General features: G+C 35.4%; 1 protein-coding gene across 2 annotated transcripts in view; it reads left to right on the top strand.

Annotated features, from left to right (window-relative positions):
• LOC105475580 (neurexophilin 1) overlaps window positions 1-17,359 on the top strand; it is a 337,138-nt gene extending 319,779 nt beyond the window's left edge. For both annotated transcript variants that reach the window (XM_011730967.2, XM_071094885.1), the window contains exon 3: window positions 4,625-17,359. In XM_011730967.2, coding sequence (XP_011729269.1) covers window positions 4,625-5,386 — 762 coding nt within the window. In that variant the 3' untranslated portion in view covers window positions 5,387-17,359. The remainder of the gene's footprint in view (window positions 1-4,624) is intronic.
• The last annotated feature ends 473 nt before the right edge of the window (window positions 17,360-17,832 follow it).

Consider the following 17,832-nt stretch of genomic DNA (forward strand, 5'->3'; position numbering starts at 1 on the left):
CCTACTCCCTTCCCAATCTAAGAAAAAAGCAAGGACTGAGGGAATAGGAATATTTAAGACAGTGTTAATGATGATTACAGCTGAAACCTGCTTTGATTCTTTACCCACACTGAGATGTTCCAGAGAGGCTTCCTGACAGCACCACTTGAAGCCGTTCCCATTATATCACTGAAGGCAAATAATTCATTGCATTTGGAAGCTAAGCTATTTAATAGCTAAATTTATGCTCATCCTTTGTTAACTTGAGTTCAACCACTTACTTGACTTGCCGTATTTTTTTAGATAGTCACAGCAGCACTTTCAAAAATATATGCTTGCTTTCTTTCCTTTTCAGCATTTCAATTCATGTTTGTTTAGAGTTCAATATATATCGATGCTATCCTTAATATAAATTTTAAAAAATATTTTATTGTGGTATAAGCACTTAATGTGAGTTCTACCCTCTTAAAATTTTAAACTGTAAAATACAGTACTGGCTATAAGTACAATGTTGTACAGCAGATCTCTAGAATTTATTTCAACCTGATTAAAACTTTATGCTCATTTTCTCCCCATTTTCTTCTCCCTGCTCTCCCCCACAGCATGCTTTGTTTTGAATTGTTTGCTTTAAGTTTGTGGTTATATTGAAGGGAGATTTTCTTTCAAGAATGCTTTATGCTTTTAAATCAAATTACAAATTAATAATTTACATAAAATATTATGTAGTGAGATTCAGAGGTAAAAATATCTGGTGACAACAGCTAGGGCTACTAATATTGAACAGTGTTCCAGGTACTGTCTTTAGTGATTTAAATGGAGTGCCCTATTTAATCCTCAATATTATTCTTCTATTCCCTAGAAGAGAGAAACAGTGAAACTTAAACAAGTTAAGTAACTTGCCCACATCACACAGCTGTTAAAAGATCAGAGCCTGGACTGGGATTCAGGCAGTCTGGCTCCAGAGTGCATGCTCATAATTACTACAGCTGTGGATAATATAATTTAGAACTAAACAATTTCTATTCTACCTGAAAATCAGAGGTTTGTTTGCCTGTCAGAGGAGTCTTAGCATCTTTTTGAATAGATTGATTCTTCCTTCTTGAAACCATATTCACTACTTCCACATGTTTTCCTTTCATTCCCCCTATGCTACTGGTAAATTGAATGGTAAATCCCTCTTCTCCTCCTTCTTTGGGATAATTTCATTACTGCTTCATTAGCCAGTGCATCATGAAAGCATCTCAGTATAGCCCTGTGCTTATGCTGAGATATAAGTACTAAGTCACTGCTAAATGCATGCCTGTATTTATTCTTTTTGCCACACAAACAATGGGAAACTGTCTAGATAATTCCTGGCAAAAACAAGAGAAGAAGATACATATGTATTTGTTTTATACTGAGGCATAAATGTAGGAACTGTGATAAGGGCAATGCTTATGTAACTAGGCAAGTGCAGATTCAGATGTTTAATCAATTAGATTTTATTAAAACACACACACTCTCCCAAATCCAAAGGTATGTATTATTTTTACTGATTAATGTTAGTTTTAAATTTTACATTATAGCTACTCTGTGTTATAGAAAAATAGTATCTTTTGAAATGCAGTACCTTCAGAAAATTAGTGGGCGAGCTGTAGTTGTTTTTATTAGTTTTATAATTGTAATGAAAAATACTAACTCTGGAACTGCTAGGGATTATACTTTTGATGTGAGAGTAAATATTTTTTTCCTTAATGGAATGGCTTTGTTGTCAGGATAGATTGGAAATTTAATGCTTTTTTCTTAAGAAAACTTATATATTCCTATACATAATCCTCTTCTCTCAAGGAATATTTTTCCTCTCAATTTTATCCTATTAGAAATTAATATTTAATTCTTATTAAAAATTACTTGTGCTAAAGCAACCATTTTGCTGTTATTAGTCATTTCTACTATTTGAATGTGGTCCATTTCTGGGATAATATTTTGGTATGAGGAAAATCTGTAAACAGGAAAGAGTTTGGGTACATAGGGGAAAGAAGAGATACCAAAGCAAGGGTTGAGCAAAAGTGGAGGGGAAGCACTTAAAACTAAAAAAACGTTGGCAGCAAAGATAACCTTATCTCAATTTCCTATATTTTCCTCAAGACCAGTAATGGCCATCTGATAGCCATATTTGACTCCACATCAGGGTGTTTGCTCTTTGTGGGTAGCTGACACTTTAAAGACTGACTGCATACACAAGTCTGGTCCATGTTTCTCTTAGATGTGACCTTGCCCCCACAATAATCCAGAGTCTGATTCTCCATTGGTCAGTGTTATCTATTCTTCCTTCATCTCTTCACACAATGACCCTCTGCATCTTTCCATGAAGCCATTGCCATTGCCTCGGGGATCACAGCCGTTGCAACTGTACTCAAGCTAGCAGCCTGAAAGAGTTGACAGTATTTTGGTTACCTACCCAAAGTTTCAGTTTTGACTTTTCAGGGTGCTGTCATATGAATGCATGATGAAGTTGCCTGTTATCTCAGATGCAATGAATTTTCATGGAGACAAACTTTCAGGGTTTTTAAGCTCAGCATTATTAGGAAGATTACAGCTTCAGCTGGTATTCTTTCTGGGCGAGAATAGTCCAACTACACTCACATTACCTCAATTTGAAGAGGGCAAAGAGGAGACTACTTCCTGGCTTGAAAAGAAGGATTACAAGATCTAAGAGCTTTTGTTCTAGTTTAGATGACCAAGGTTCTCTACATCCATGTCCCACAGCACTTGGCTGTGTAATCCTGGGAAAAACTTCTCCCAGGCAAGATCTCCATATGTATTATTTGGCTCCTTTCTCTAATTGTCTTCAAACATCAGCTTGGTGTTCACAGTAATAGCTACATTTATTGAACCCTCTCCAAACGCTAGCCACTGTTCTAAAGGTTTTACCTGTTTTAACTCATTCAATCCTCACAAACTTATGAAGTAGATATCATATTGCCTACATTTTCCAGGTTCGGAAAAAAGAGGCAGAGGGAAGTTAACTTGACCAAGGGCACACAGGTTGGCAGTGTCAGAGCTGGGAGGGAATTCCAGGGAGTCTGGCTCTAAAATTTATGGTCTTGCTCCCCAGAGATTGAGAACACATCCTTTCAGCAACAAGTGGTTGACTAAAATGCTATTTTCAGGTCACATTTGTATCCTAACATGAGTCCCACACAGCTAAGTCTAGGGAAGTGTCTCTGGAACACAGCTATAATTCCTAATGGGCCTGAATTTTAAAAAGCTTTCTAGGAATGACCATTCATTTTAAGAACAGTTTGGAAGGAGACTGGAGGGTCCAATGAAGCTGCCGAGTAGTAATCAGGCTGGTATCTGAGATAAGACTCAGAACTGGTTCTCTAGGGGCATGGCAATATAAGTTTATTGTGAAATGTGGCTTTTTAATGGGTGGCTGGGGACTCCATTCAACAGCAGTACCTTAAAACAGCAAGTCCGCATATTGAGTGGTTTACTGGTATTGGCTATTTTAGTTCCTGTAGGTCTTTAGTTCTGGATTCTTCCACGTCAGGATGAGAAGTTACTGCTTTAACTATGGGCCAATGTAGTCATTGTGGTCATGGTTCTTCTGTATCTCTGTGCAGTTTGAGATACAATTCTTTCCTAAGAAATAATCTTGGAGTCCTAGGAGAACAGTGTCTGCTTGTGACTCTCATAATCCACCCTGCAGTGACCTCTCAGTCATTGACCGCATGTTGGTTCCTCTAGACTTGACAATTACTAAAAGTCACTTTTCTAGACCACATGATAAGCCCTGCAAGGTAAAAAATTGTCTTATTCAATATATTCCTTGCTTATTATAGGTGGTAGTAAACATTATTTTGATCAGTGAAAATATACTGGAGTCCCTTTGCAAAACTAACTTTTCTAATATGACTGTAATATGGATAACTAAATAGTCTAAAGGGTGTCAGTTGACATATGTCTGAGAATCACACAGTTTATATTTATTTCTTCTAAAAAACGGGATACATGTGCAGAATATGCAGGTTTGTTACCTAAGTATACATTTGCCATGGTGTTTTGCTGCACCTATTGACCCGTTCTCTAAGTTCCCTCCCCTCACCTCTCCACCCCTCAACAGGCTCTGGTGTGTGCTGTCTTCCTCTCTGTGTCCAGAGAATCATACAGTTTTAAAGCTTAGGGTAATTTTGAAATAGAAAAAGAATGCAATGATTTATAAAATTTGATTTCAAAAGTTTGGATTTTTGTGCTAAGAAGTAATTAGTTTGGTTTATATTTGAATTCACTTTGCTTTATTCATGCTGGGTGGCCTTTTCTTCCATTAACCAATGGTTTTATATAATTTTTAGGTCATATTTAGTAGTTTTTCCACCCACATCTCCCTTCTTCCATTGTTATACAAAAATAGAAGTATTTTATCACATATTAATAAATATTAGCCAGATGCTGATGGTGCTTTTAAAATGTAATTATTTAATTCTGAGACTCTGGGAGAGGGGGCTTGAATCTGTGCTTTGGGTGTTCTTCTCAGATGCGGTGCTTTTAAACAAAAAGTGTAATTATTTAATTCTGAGACTCAGAGAAGTCTTGGATTTATGCATTCAGTGTTACTCTCAGATGCAGAGATGTAAATGCCATTTTTCTGTTCTGTTTTCAGGTCACATGTGCCAATTTAACGAACGGTGGAAAGTCAGAACTTCTGAAATCAGGAAGCAGCAAATCCACACTAAAGCATATATGGACAGAAAGCGGCAAAGACTTGTCTATCAGTCGACTCTTGTCACAGACTTTTCGTGGCAAAGAGAATGATACAGATTTGGACCTGAGATATGACACCCCAGAACCTTATTCTGAGCAAGACCTCTGGGACTGGCTGAGGAACTCCACAGACCTTCAAGAGCCTCGACCCAGGGCCAAGAGAAGGCCCATTGTTAAAACGGGCAAGTTTAAGAAAATGTTTGGATGGGGCGATTTTCATTCCAACATCAAAACAGTGAAGCTCAATCTGTTGATAACTGGGAAAATTGTAGATCACGGCAATGGAACATTTAGTGTTTATTTCAGGCATAATTCAACTGGTCAAGGGAATGTATCTGTCAGCTTGGTACCCCCTACAAAAATCGTGGAATTTGACTTGGCACAACAAACTGTGATTGATGCCAAAGATTCCAAGTCTTTCAATTGTCGCATTGAATATGAAAAGGTTGACAAGGCTACCAAGAACACACTCTGCAACTATGACCCTTCAAAAACCTGTTACCAGGAGCAGACCCAAAGTCATGTATCCTGGCTCTGCTCCAAGCCCTTTAAGGTGATCTGTATTTACATTTCCTTTTATAGTACAGATTATAAACTGGTACAGAAAGTGTGCCCTGACTACAACTACCACAGTGACACACCTTACTTTCCCTCGGGATGAAGGTGAACATGGGGGTGAGACTAAAGCCTGAGGAATTAAAGGTCATATGACAGGGCTGATACCTCAAAGAAGAAGGTCACATCTGTTGCCTGGAATGTGTCTACACTGCTGCTCTTGTCAACTGGCTGCAAATACACTAGTGGAAAACAATCTGATGTAATTTCTGCCCAGTCAGCTTCATCCCTCAGTATAATTGTAAATCATCACAGGTTTTGAAGTCACACCTGAAGACATGCTCTCACATATAGAGGTACACAAACACACTGTCATGCACATTTCAGCTTGCATCTGTCGTGATTCCTGTTGAGAGGGCTTTCATTGTCTGACTCATAATGGTTCAGGGATCAACTATCATCAAACAGAAGGATTAACTAGACGGAGAATGTTTCTAACACTCGCTGTTATGGAAATCTCTTTTAAAGTCTTGAGTACATGCTAATCAATAATCCCCACTCATGCATTCCTACTGCTTGGAGTAGCTGTATTGGTAAATACTATTGTAGGAGTATCTGCTTGTTAAAATGGAAAAATGTGTCTTTAGAGCTCAGTATTCTTTATTTTACAAACACAACAAAATGTAGTAACTTTTTTCCAGCATACAGTAGGCACATTCAGGGTGGTCCAAGATGGCTCTTTTTTCTATGAAAGGGGCCTGTTCTCAGTAAAGATGAGCAAACATTTGGAATTTACATGTGGGCAGACATTGGTATAACAACTTTCATCACCAATCATTGGACTTTTGTGAAGTTGAGACCAGCTAAAGCTGCTTAAAATAAGTTCTGATCATTATATAAGAAGGGAAATGCCTGGCAGACACCATGTAAGTTATAAGTGTCTGTCTTATCTTTACTACACATATTGTAACAAATTCAATATCCTAGTCTTCATTTGTATGAATGGTTTGTATTGTACATAGTTTAACCAAGTGTTATTTGAGCTGCTTATTAATATTAACTTGTACTTGTCTCTCTGCTTGTTATTGGTTAAGAAAAAGGGATATGAGGAATTCATTTTATCGATGTAGCTGTGAACTCCATTAAAAAGACAAACAATGTACAGAGCATTTATTCAGATCAAGTATTGTTGAAAGCTATACATATACAACATTACAGTCTGTCTGTATTTAGATATTTTATTTCTGGACAAAATGAAATGTACATAAAAATAAAACACTTAAAGTTGAGTTTCAATATGTACTTGTGTAAGATGGTGATTTAAATGGTTCTGACAAGAAGAATGTGCTGGAATACGGTCATGGCTTTGCATCTCTAAATTTGTACAGAACTATCTAAACTGCTGTTAGTTGCCTAGTCAAAACAACTTAAGAGTTTCAATCTGAAGCCTGGGGAATTTGTGGCATATAGAATCGCACACATTTTTGGTTTGCTGTCATGCTATTCAAGAATACCAAAAATCAATGAACATAAGGATATAATTGAGGTCTCCTAAATTAATTATATGTAGTTGAATTATTTCCTGACCAGTCTTTATTTAGCAGAAGAAAAGAAGTGAAGGCATTCTTTTTGCTTTAAAAGAGTCAAGATGCCTGAAGATTGTGGCTGAATTTTCCTGATTATACTGTATTGACTCAACTCAACTGAAGAAATTGTGATAACATTGGAGGGCTTCAGTGCTCAATTTACCTATAGCAGATTGGAGATATATATAGCATTGTTTATGGACATTAACTTTATTTTCAAAAATAATTGCTGTACACAATCTCAGCAAAATAACCAGATGAAGAAATATGTGAGGTGACCAATTTCTAAAGCCACAAGTTGGGAATCGGAACTTGAAGTGTTTCAGAAGTTAACAAAAGATGTCAAATTAAGAACACAAATTCATTATCTTCCCCTCATGGTACTTAGAAATAAGTCCATTTTCATATAGAAAATAATAGAAGTACAGCAAGAGAAACAAAACCACAGAGTTCTAAAGTGAGAACTCAATGGCCAATTTGATTAACGAGAGTCAACTGCAAATCGAACACCCATTACTCTGTTAAATGTCCATTTCTTGAAATGCTGCAAAATATCTAGATGACCATTTATATCAATATATTAATTAATTTACCATGGAATTTAGAAGCTACTGTCAGAACAGTGTCTCTGGCACAACAGGCAATAAGAGCTTAATGAGTCCTGGCTGCTGAACATACTTGTCATAGATAAATCTTGTCATTCTGGAGTTTATTTATCAAAAGTCATCACTTAGGAATTAGTTGGCTCTTAGCAAACATGAGAGTAAGTGAGAAAGGAAAAAAATATATATTTTTAAAGGATCATTTGATTAGTGGACCATGACTCTCATTGTATGGTCTGATCTGTCATTTTGTAATCCAAAATTCAAAGTGAGATAAAAATGTGCTTCAGTCTCCAACCCTCTATATTGCATTCTAACCTCCCAATGAAATGTAGCTTATACAGTTTTATAAACACAGAGCACAGTTAACTAACAGTCATAGACTGAAATGTTTTACTGATATTTTCTTTAGAAGAAAAACAACAAGAAAAGATGTAGCAAACTTCCAACAAGCATTTTTATTTAAAAAAAATCCAAACCTTCAGGACCCTTATTCTGGGCTGGTAGACACTCATCCGGAACTTTTATATCAATAACACCTCTATCTGTAATAGAGAAAAATTATTATGATATAGAACTTTGATTCAAAGAAATGTATTTGCACCCATTATATTCTTCCTTTCTTAGACACAGAAATGTGAAGGAAGATGATCAATATCAAGATCAAAGGCTCAGAGGAAAACTGTTAGATCCACTTGTTTCAACACACTGGTTAAGTTTTAACTGTGTTAGAAAATGCTTTTGTTATTTGGAAAAAAAAAACTTTAAGCAACACTAAGAAAATAACATTCTCTAGAATCTTAAATGTTATTTCATGCCTTTGTTGAAGTACAGAAAAAAAACCTTCCAGGTGGAAATGGTTAGTATCTGATGCAAACCATGGGTTTGTCATCTCCTATTGTTCATTTCAAAAACAATTTAGTAAAATCAAAATTATTATAAAGTAATGATTGTTGTAGCTTCTTGCCTCATGGAAGAAAAATGATACAAATTACTGGTTTATCTATTTATGAAACAAAAACAATGAATTGTCATGTTATGTTCTCAGCTGGGCATGGGAGAATTTCTCTGAACAGGTGGAAGGGCATCCCTGGCATGCAGTAAAGTTCTGGAAGTGATCACTTTGCAAGTATTTGAGATACTTGTTAAATTTAAAAGTGTGGACTGGGAATCTTCAGGTTCCTACATTTCAGCAATAAATTGTAAGCCATATTTTTGCACAGAATAGATTAAAAAATCATGAGAAGCCTGAGAAAGTGTTTTCTTTTCACTTTTTTTCCCACTGCTTTATATGTAAGAAGCAGCCTAACCAATAAACAGCTCTTTGGAATAGCAATATCCATCTCCACCATCAGCTTTGAATGCCCAGTTTTAGCCTGAAACAAATTCTAATGGCTGTATTTAAAAACCATTGGAAGACTCGGTTGATCTACCAGTTTTAGATCTTTATTTACCTGTTCAACTGTCAATCTATTTATTTTACATTTATTTCATTTACATTTTTCAAATAAAATGCAAGTTAGTATATGGATTCAAAAATTGAAAAATAATTTGCATAAAAATGATGACCATTTATCGAATCTCTAGATGACAAAAATTGAGTATAGGCTGAATCAAATCCTGAAAAACTTACTGCAAGGTCTGGGTTTTCTCAGGAGTCCCATGCATGTGAAGGAATAATCGTGGGGGTTGGGTACATAAGACAAACAGTCTAAAATTGCAGTGTATCATTAAGTTTTATATGCAGTGATATCGAATATTTTGCTTAACAAATTTATAATTTGTTTACTAGGATGGGAAAGACAGAAACCTCCTAATAAAAGCTTTACTTAGGATTTGCTCCGTGAGCAAGGTCTAGAGAAACAGCCTTAAGTTAGGGGAGTACTAGTGCCAAGCAGCTAGCCAGGTGTCCAAAAGTACTTTTATAATTCTGCATCAGTGATAACATGCCTTTTATCACTGATGGTTTGCAAGATCACTGTAAAGCTCCCAGATGTGATGACTGTGGAAGGCTTAGAGACTTTATTGGTGGCTGGAGTAGCTGTTGCCATCAGAGGCCAGGTGTTGTTACCCAAAATTCCAGCTACCAAATTAGACATACAGCTCTGTTCACATGCTCACCAAAAAGTCTCTGGCTTTTTATTTCCTAATCTTAGAGTTCAAAGGGACAAATAGAATGCAATTCTTCTACTCAAACACAAGAGTAAACTTGGCCCTTGTTATTGTGATAATTTAAAGAAATAATGTAAGAAGTTGTTAGAATTCAGCTATTGCTGAATAAATGCTTCTTTTTTTTTTTTTTTTTTTTTTTTTTTTTTTTTTTTTTGAGATGGAGTCTTGCTCTGTCTCCCAGCATGGGGTACAGTGGCGTGATATCGGCTCACTGCAACCTCCGCCTCCCAGGTTCAAGTGATTCTTCTGCCTCAGCCTCCCAAGTAACTGGGATTACAGGCATGCACCACCACATCTGGCTAATTTTTGTATTTTTAGCAGACATGGGGTTTCACCATCTTGGCTAGGCTTGTCTTGAACTCCTGACCTCATGATCCACCTGCCTTGGCCTCCCAAAATAGGTATTTTTTTAAATAAAAAATCTACCATTGTTTCTATTACTGCTAAAATTTACCATGTCAATTTTCTGAAGTCCAGTTTTATTACCAAAATCAATTTGTTTTGCATTTCATAGCAATTTTTGATAGAAAGCATGGCCAAATGACATTGCCTAAGCAGGTTAAAAATATTTCACAAGCTTTGTAAGAGAGGTAAACAATTGCTATTCTCTTTTACTAACCCCCTTACCCAAAAGAGAAAGGCGACAAGTCCATGATAATGGCTAATATTTGTTGAACACATAAGGGTGGACCATTTACTGTGCTAATCTGTTTCTACCTATTCCCTCACTTAAGCATCATGACTCTGTAAGGAAGATGCTCTCATACCTGTATTACAAGAGGAGACTGATGCTTAGAAACATGAAGTAACCTGTCTGAAGTAGCACAGCTCTTAAGTGATAAATCAAGGAGTCAAAACCCACCTCTAGACTCCAGACACTGACTTTTTAAACTGTTACTCCTCTTTGTTACTCTATTTTCAAATCGAATTGAAGACACTTCTACACAAAATTAGCACATTTAATGTAAACATAGCATGGTATCATTATATTGAAAAGAGATGAATAATTCAACTCACTTATTTTTCTTCAGCTTTTCGCTATTTCTCTTATTTGCTCACATTCCCCTCATAATCCTGTGGCAAATTCCAACCCTGGTGGCTCTCAGGCAGAAACCAGCTATGCAATGTAGTTGCCTCTGCCAATACACTGCTGTGGTAGCTAGCATTGTTCTCCAAAATACCTTTTATAAAATCGTTTTTGATTTAGGGCCAGAGTTGTTTCTGAGCTTGATACATATGAAAGTTGCAGGTCAGGGATAAATGGAGCTATAATGTAATTCAGAATTACCCAAGATTCCTTCACAGGAATCTCATTTCAGGGAAATACTACTGCATGCTTAGGAAACTTTCAGCAACGTGACTTAAGTTGTCCTCAAAAATGACTCAGGTAATTTTAATGTGGCTTTTTTTCAACTTTTTAAATTTCGTATCATAGTGAGTCTTTCTGCCCTTCCGCGACAGGCTTTGAATTGGGTATTCTCACAGAGTCGAAACAAAAACACATGAGGGTATTTTCTGTAAAAAGCTTAAGTGAGTTGAGGATCCTTGAAAAGGTTGTTCAAATCCTCTCTTCTGATATGTTTCATTTTCCTTGCTTTCAAGGTTTTATTCTTACACACACACACACACACACACACACACCCCAAAAATGGTAGCAACTTGTTTACTTTACTGTCTCAAGTTTCTTAGAAACCCAGCTCTATACAAAAAACAGGAATTGGAATACATTGAATGCTTTTGGCTGCTGTGCCCTGGTACTCTGATTGTGACAGTGATACTTATAGTCACTTACTTTTTTTTAAGTTACTCATGTTTTGCTCATGTATAAAATTAACATTCTTTAAGAGAACCGTAAGTGTGAAGGCAACTTATACTCCATTATGTTAAGTAGAATCATGTTCAAATTCTAGCATGTTATAAATAATCCATGAACTCAATGTATGAACTTTCTGTTATTAACTGAACCTGGTCACCTTTTCATTTTTCTCCCAATTTTAGAAAAAAGTGAATTTTATTAAAATGACACGCGGTCAGGTCTAAACTATTTCACTCTCTATAAATTACAAAACACTACAAGTTTAGTTGAGCTTAAAATGATCTTCGGTTTCTTTGGTTCACAGGATTTTTGTTTGTTTTCGTCAGGTTTTTGTGAGGTATTATTCATGCAGTTACTTTTATTGGCGCCTTTTGCAGTATGTGCCCCCTAAATCCCCATACACACATTTACCTATTTGTACCGTGTGGGCTTCCCTCAACTTCGGCAACTACAGCTTTCCACATTCAGGCCTTTGCTATAGCAGAGCCAAAAAACAAATAAGAACATTGGAAATTCTTGGCAAATTTATTTCAAAAATTTGGCAGAGCTAATGATCTTGACATAAAAAGTTTTTCTGTTTATTGCTTTGTTTTCTTTCCACTTGAATTATGTATATCAAAAGGAATGCCTTGAAGCACAAGGATATAAATTCTACATCATATCTAATAGAGTTTCTTGGAAAAAGTTAAGGTCATGCAAAGCCAGTTCCTCCTCACTCATTCCACCAACTCAAAATAGGTGTTCTGTATTCACACCGTGAAGAAAAGGAATTCACTAGTTGGAGGCAAGATTATAAATTATAAAGGAGGCCCTGGGAAAGAGCCTTGACCTCTTGGGGCTTTGGGATCTGACACCAGGGGTATACTTCCTCCTGGAATGGAATATGGGGAAACAGCAAGTCTTGCAGCAGAGTTGAGATGGGTGTATGGAGTAGCTAGGCCATTGGGAAAGGAGTGTCAAAAGTCTCATAAGAGCAGCAGGAAGTTTTCTGTTGTAGCAGAGTGGCATAAACTTGATGGAGCCCAGAGTACCAAAGAGGCCTTGAGATTGGAACAACAAGTATTTAGGAGCCATCTACCAGACCTGACTGCTGCTGACTAGATGGGATGTGAGTTTCTGGGAGGCCAGTGTGGGCTCATAGTGATTGATAATTGGGTGCTAGCTTCTGCCAACACCATGGCATTATATATGCCCTGTGAAAGTTGTATGCAACCTTTGGAACAGGTTCGAATAATCCCTAGATAGATTGAAAATGACTTCGATTGGCTGAAATTTTGTGTGTTCTACATCTGATAGAATTTGGGTTTAAGACAAAAAGTTAAGCTACAGAAAGGTAAAATTACTTTTTCTACAGTTGATTATGTGACTAATTAACATCAACTAGATGTCATTTTATTCATTTGATGGAATTTGATGGTATATATTTTGGAAAAAGTAGAATGGTAGCACACTGTGAAACAGGTTTTAATATAGAGACACCTATATTGAAGGACAAGGTAGTCTATTAAAATGTAGAGAGGATTTTGCAACCTTTATGATGCTTCCCATCCAATAGAAATTCAACATTTTAATATTGGCTTAAATAATTTTCATAAATAATGGTTTTAGATTCAAAGGACAATTACAGAAGCATGAAGGAGATGGGTTGAGTGTAAATATGTTTGCAAATCACACCTTCAACATTCTTTCCCCCTTCCCCTTCTGGAATGGAATATTTATACTTTGTGGATAAGTGTAGAAATTAGTTTCAAACACTGACATACTGAAAGGAACAGAAGACTTTTTACACTTTGTGGATAAGTGTAGAACTTAGTTTCAAATGCTGACATACTGAAAGAAACAGACGTTTTAGGAAATCTTACACACCTGTGCTATGGAGATGCATTTCACTGGGAATAGGACTCAACCTAACTCATCAGCTACACATCTAACACTCTTCTGTCATACCAAATTATACTTTGTCTACTCTCTCTGAGAGGTCCTACTTGTATAATTGTAAAATCATGTTTCTATATTAGGGTCATTGTCTATACATATGTCCCAAATTCCTAAATTTCCACAGACATAGTAAAATTTCCATTGTCTGGTAAATTTCTATTGCCTGGTAAATTTTGTTTTCTTTGGATCACAGGATTTTTGTTTTGTTTTCTTCAGGTATTTATGAGGTTTTCCTCACAAATATACCTTGCCATAGTAAATTTCCATTTCTTGGGTCTCTGAAATAGGACATGAAGGAGGCCAAGAAGGAGACAGAACTAAGCCATTTGTGTAACTTTCTATCTTAGCATTCATGTATTCATTTGACATATTTACTGAATGTCTACATGTGTCATGTGCCAGTTTAGGTACTACATATACAGTAGTGAACAATATAGACAAAGTCCCTGCCTGACTTAATGGAGCTTAGAATCCAGTAAGACAAGACAGCAGTCACTAAATAAACACTTAGTACATCTGGTGGTAGTGAGTGTCATGAAGACAAAAGAGAGGTATGATGTAGGGGTTTATTAGTTTCTTTTTAATCGATGGTTTGGAAAGGTGGCTTTTCTATTCCATGGTAACATTTGAAGGAAGTGAGGGAGCTAGTCATAAGGATATCTAGTACAAAAGCATTCCAAAAAACAGAGCATAGCAATTCTAAGTGTCTGAGACAGGGACTCACTTGATGTGGTTTTGCTGAAAGGCAAAAGGACCAGAGTAGCTGGAACAGAGTGAACACTGGAGAGAATCTTAGAAAATTAGCTAAGAAAAGGAGCAGAATGTTGGCTTTACTTATAAATGTAAAATAAATCTTCAGAATTAGTGCTATTACCTGCCTTACCTTTATGGACCACTCTGCACTGTGGAAAATGGATTGTAAGTGGAAAGGGTGGCTGCAGTGAGGCAAGATGTGAAGCTAGCATAATAACACAGAGGAGAGATCATGAGGGCTTATATTTAGACCACTGTGGTAGCAGTGTGGGTGAGGAATGATTAGATTCTCCATATAGGACAAAAGTGGAGCCTAGGATTTACTGGCTGAATTGGTTATGATGTGTGAAAGAGCGAGTTAATGATGCCTTATTTATTTTTTATATTCAGGTTACAAATAAAGATAGATGCTTTATAAAAGCAAACATTCGAAAATCTGCTTTGACATTAGTAGAAAGTTACAGATGTGCATGCTCCCTCTGATCTCTATTCTATTACACTTGATCTGTCTCTTTGGAATCCATAGAAGGGAAAAAATAATTTTATATTTTGAATACTCTATATCTTCTTTGGGACCATTCTGACAGTCACTTAATTGCTCTTAGAAGCATTATGAGATTTACACAGTTATTTTCTTTTGATGCCACTATTTAAAAATATATGAAGAACTCATTCAACAAGTGTAAAACTTGCTTTATATTGATCCATTGTTGAAAATTTGAGAGAAAATTTACTATTAAGTAAATTGAAAGGGACAAGTAAATAAAAAAAATAGAACATGTAAATTTATGTTCCATTTTAAACCATCATTTCTTATTCATATCTAAGTAGATCTACATATAACCTGCCAATAGGGCAGAGGTTCTGAATTTGACTTTTATGGAGACCATGAAACTCCCCAAATTGTGCATATATTCCTTTTTCTTGGAAGAGACATTCTATTTTCCAACATATTTACGAAAGAGTTTTTAAAAGTAAAAAATGTTAACAACTGAATGGTTAAGGAAATAGAAAATGGTTGGTGGGACTGAAGCTACTCGCTAATTAGCTAAATTAATAAAGGAAAATTTTGAAAGATTTTTGGAAGATTACTTAAAAAGTATTATTTTATACTTAACCATCTGCAATTTAAAAAATTATTTTTGAGGTGGCTGGTTATAATTTTTGTATATTTTTAAACTTCTGAATAAAAGTTCAATGAACAAAACAATAATTAATTTAAACTTAAAATATTACATCATCCTAAAGTGTCTGGAAACATACTTGGGGCATACCTTAAAATCAGGTGTTGTCACCACAATTACTTGTTAATCTACAAAACCTTTTCAAAATCTGTGAGTACTAACATTGGTCTTGTACTCAGGTTTCCCTGAAATGTGCAATTAAACTGAAAACCAGGAAAGAAGCTACAAATCGTACAATGGAAAGGCTATAATAATCTGTTTGTCTAGAAAAAATTGATTATGTAATTGGGCATGCCATTGTACACTGGCTAATACATTTAATTCATATTGATGTACTTTAGTGGGACAATTGATTCAAAAGTATTTTGCTTGAAGATTAAATATGTAGAACTGATATTTACTTAGAAATGTAAATATATGTGGTGGTTGAATAGTCTGCTATAGCCATCAGTTGATGCTGACTCTCCTCATACTATTGTTTAAAAACAAAACAAAATAATAACAAGTTTAATTGTTTCATTTCATATGTGGAAATTGATATTAATATTTATAGACCTCTGGGATAGCATTTAGTATTCTGTTGTAGAATAATAGTTTGGTAGTTATAACAGTTAAGTGTCTTAAATACTATATGTATCCTTTAATATATTTCTGCAGATAAGGGATCCTCGGGATGATGTAGTTATCAATGCTAAATAAAGACTACTGCAGGAATTAATAATTGAAACACTTATTAACTGTATTTGTATCTTTTTTTTTAAAATGATGTGTATTTAATTTGATGATAACATTCAATGATATTGACTATTTCCGGCATATTTGAATGGCATAAACCTGACTTTCAAATTTGTGGTCAGCTCATTTTGACTTACATCTTTCTAGTTGTAAAAGGTGTGTTAGTCTTGAAAACAAAATGAGAATAAATGTATAATGGATACAAAGTTGTCTTTAGCTCTAATATTTATATACCTAAAATTCCTGAGTTAGCAACGAACTTTAAGTTATCGAGTGTTCTTTTCCGGCACTGCTGTAGCAGACACTGACACTGTCCGTCTATGTCACTACTTTCCTTATCACTGCAGTCCACGTTAGCTCAATTTCCAACTGCCAGCACATGGATTTCTTTTCCTGAAGGCTTTCTTTGTCCACTGGAGCCTGCTCTGCTAACTGTACAGCAGGACAGAAGTGCTCAGGAAATAATGCTCTTTGGTACCCAAGAACAGGCTTCTACGAGTTACCAGAGAAGTCCTCATCCAATGATCTCAAGAGGGATACCTTTCATGTGTGTATTGTATATGGATTCATCAAACCCCACAGTAGTAACTTGCTTGATGGAACACACTTTACTAAACTACTTTTTTCTGCTTCAAATATTCACTTCCTTACTTATTCATTATTGATGCCTCATATAATCACCTTTAATATAAATTACTTTCATTCAAATCTTTGTCTCAGGAAACACTTTTAGGGGAATGGACACTAAGATATATATAGATTGAAAAAAATTTATTTGATCATTATATTTGCATTCAATCACAAATATAAAATGACATCTTTTGTGAATGTGGATTTTAAAAATCACATTTATTGAGGTATAATTTACACACAGTAAAGTACATTTTAGTTGTACAGTTCAATAAATTTGATACAACTATGTAATTTCCTCCATTATAATCAAGATATGGAACATCTCTAAAACATTTCCTCATGCCCCTTTGTAGTCAACCCCCATGACCCCCAACATGTCCTTCCTCACTATCGATTAAGTTTCTTATTCTAGAATTTTATATAGAAGGAATCATAGAGTATATACTCTTTCTGTCTGGCTTCTTTAACTCTGCATTATGTTTTTGAGATTCATTCATTACGTTTTTTTATGAATCAATAGGTTTTACTTATTACTTATTGTAGTATTCCATTGCATAGAAATGCTACAATTTGTGTATACATTTGTTTGTTGATGGACATTTGGGTTGCTTCCCACTTTTGGCTATTATGAATAAAACTGCTTTGAATGTTTGTGAACAAGCCTTTGTGTGGACCTATGTTTCATTTCTTTTGGGTAAATACCTAAGAAGGGAATTCTGGGTTGTATAATAAGGGTATGTTTACTTGTAAGAAATATTTTACTGCTTTACAAAGTGGTTTTATACATTTTATATTCCCACCAATGGTCTATGTGAGCTACAGTTGCCCCAGGGCTTTCCCAACAATAGGTACTATCAATCTTTAAAAATCTTAGCCATTCTAGTGTGTATGCAATAGTGTCTCATTGTGATTTTAATTTGTATTTTACTCATGATGGGTGAAGCTAGGTATCTTTCAGATGTTTATTGGCAATTTATAGATTTTCCATTTGTGAAATGTCTGTTAAACTCAATAATTTAAAAATTATAAATTAACATTTTAAAATTATTGAGTTGTAGATGTTCTTCATATATTCTGGATAACAGTCCCTTGTCAGATATATGTATTACAAATAATTTCTTTTAGTCTTAGCT

This window comes from Macaca nemestrina, chromosome 4 (assembly GCF_043159975.1).
Source record: "Macaca nemestrina isolate mMacNem1 chromosome 4, mMacNem.hap1, whole genome shotgun sequence".
NCBI classification, from domain to species: Eukaryota; Metazoa; Chordata; class Mammalia; order Primates; family Cercopithecidae; genus Macaca; species Macaca nemestrina.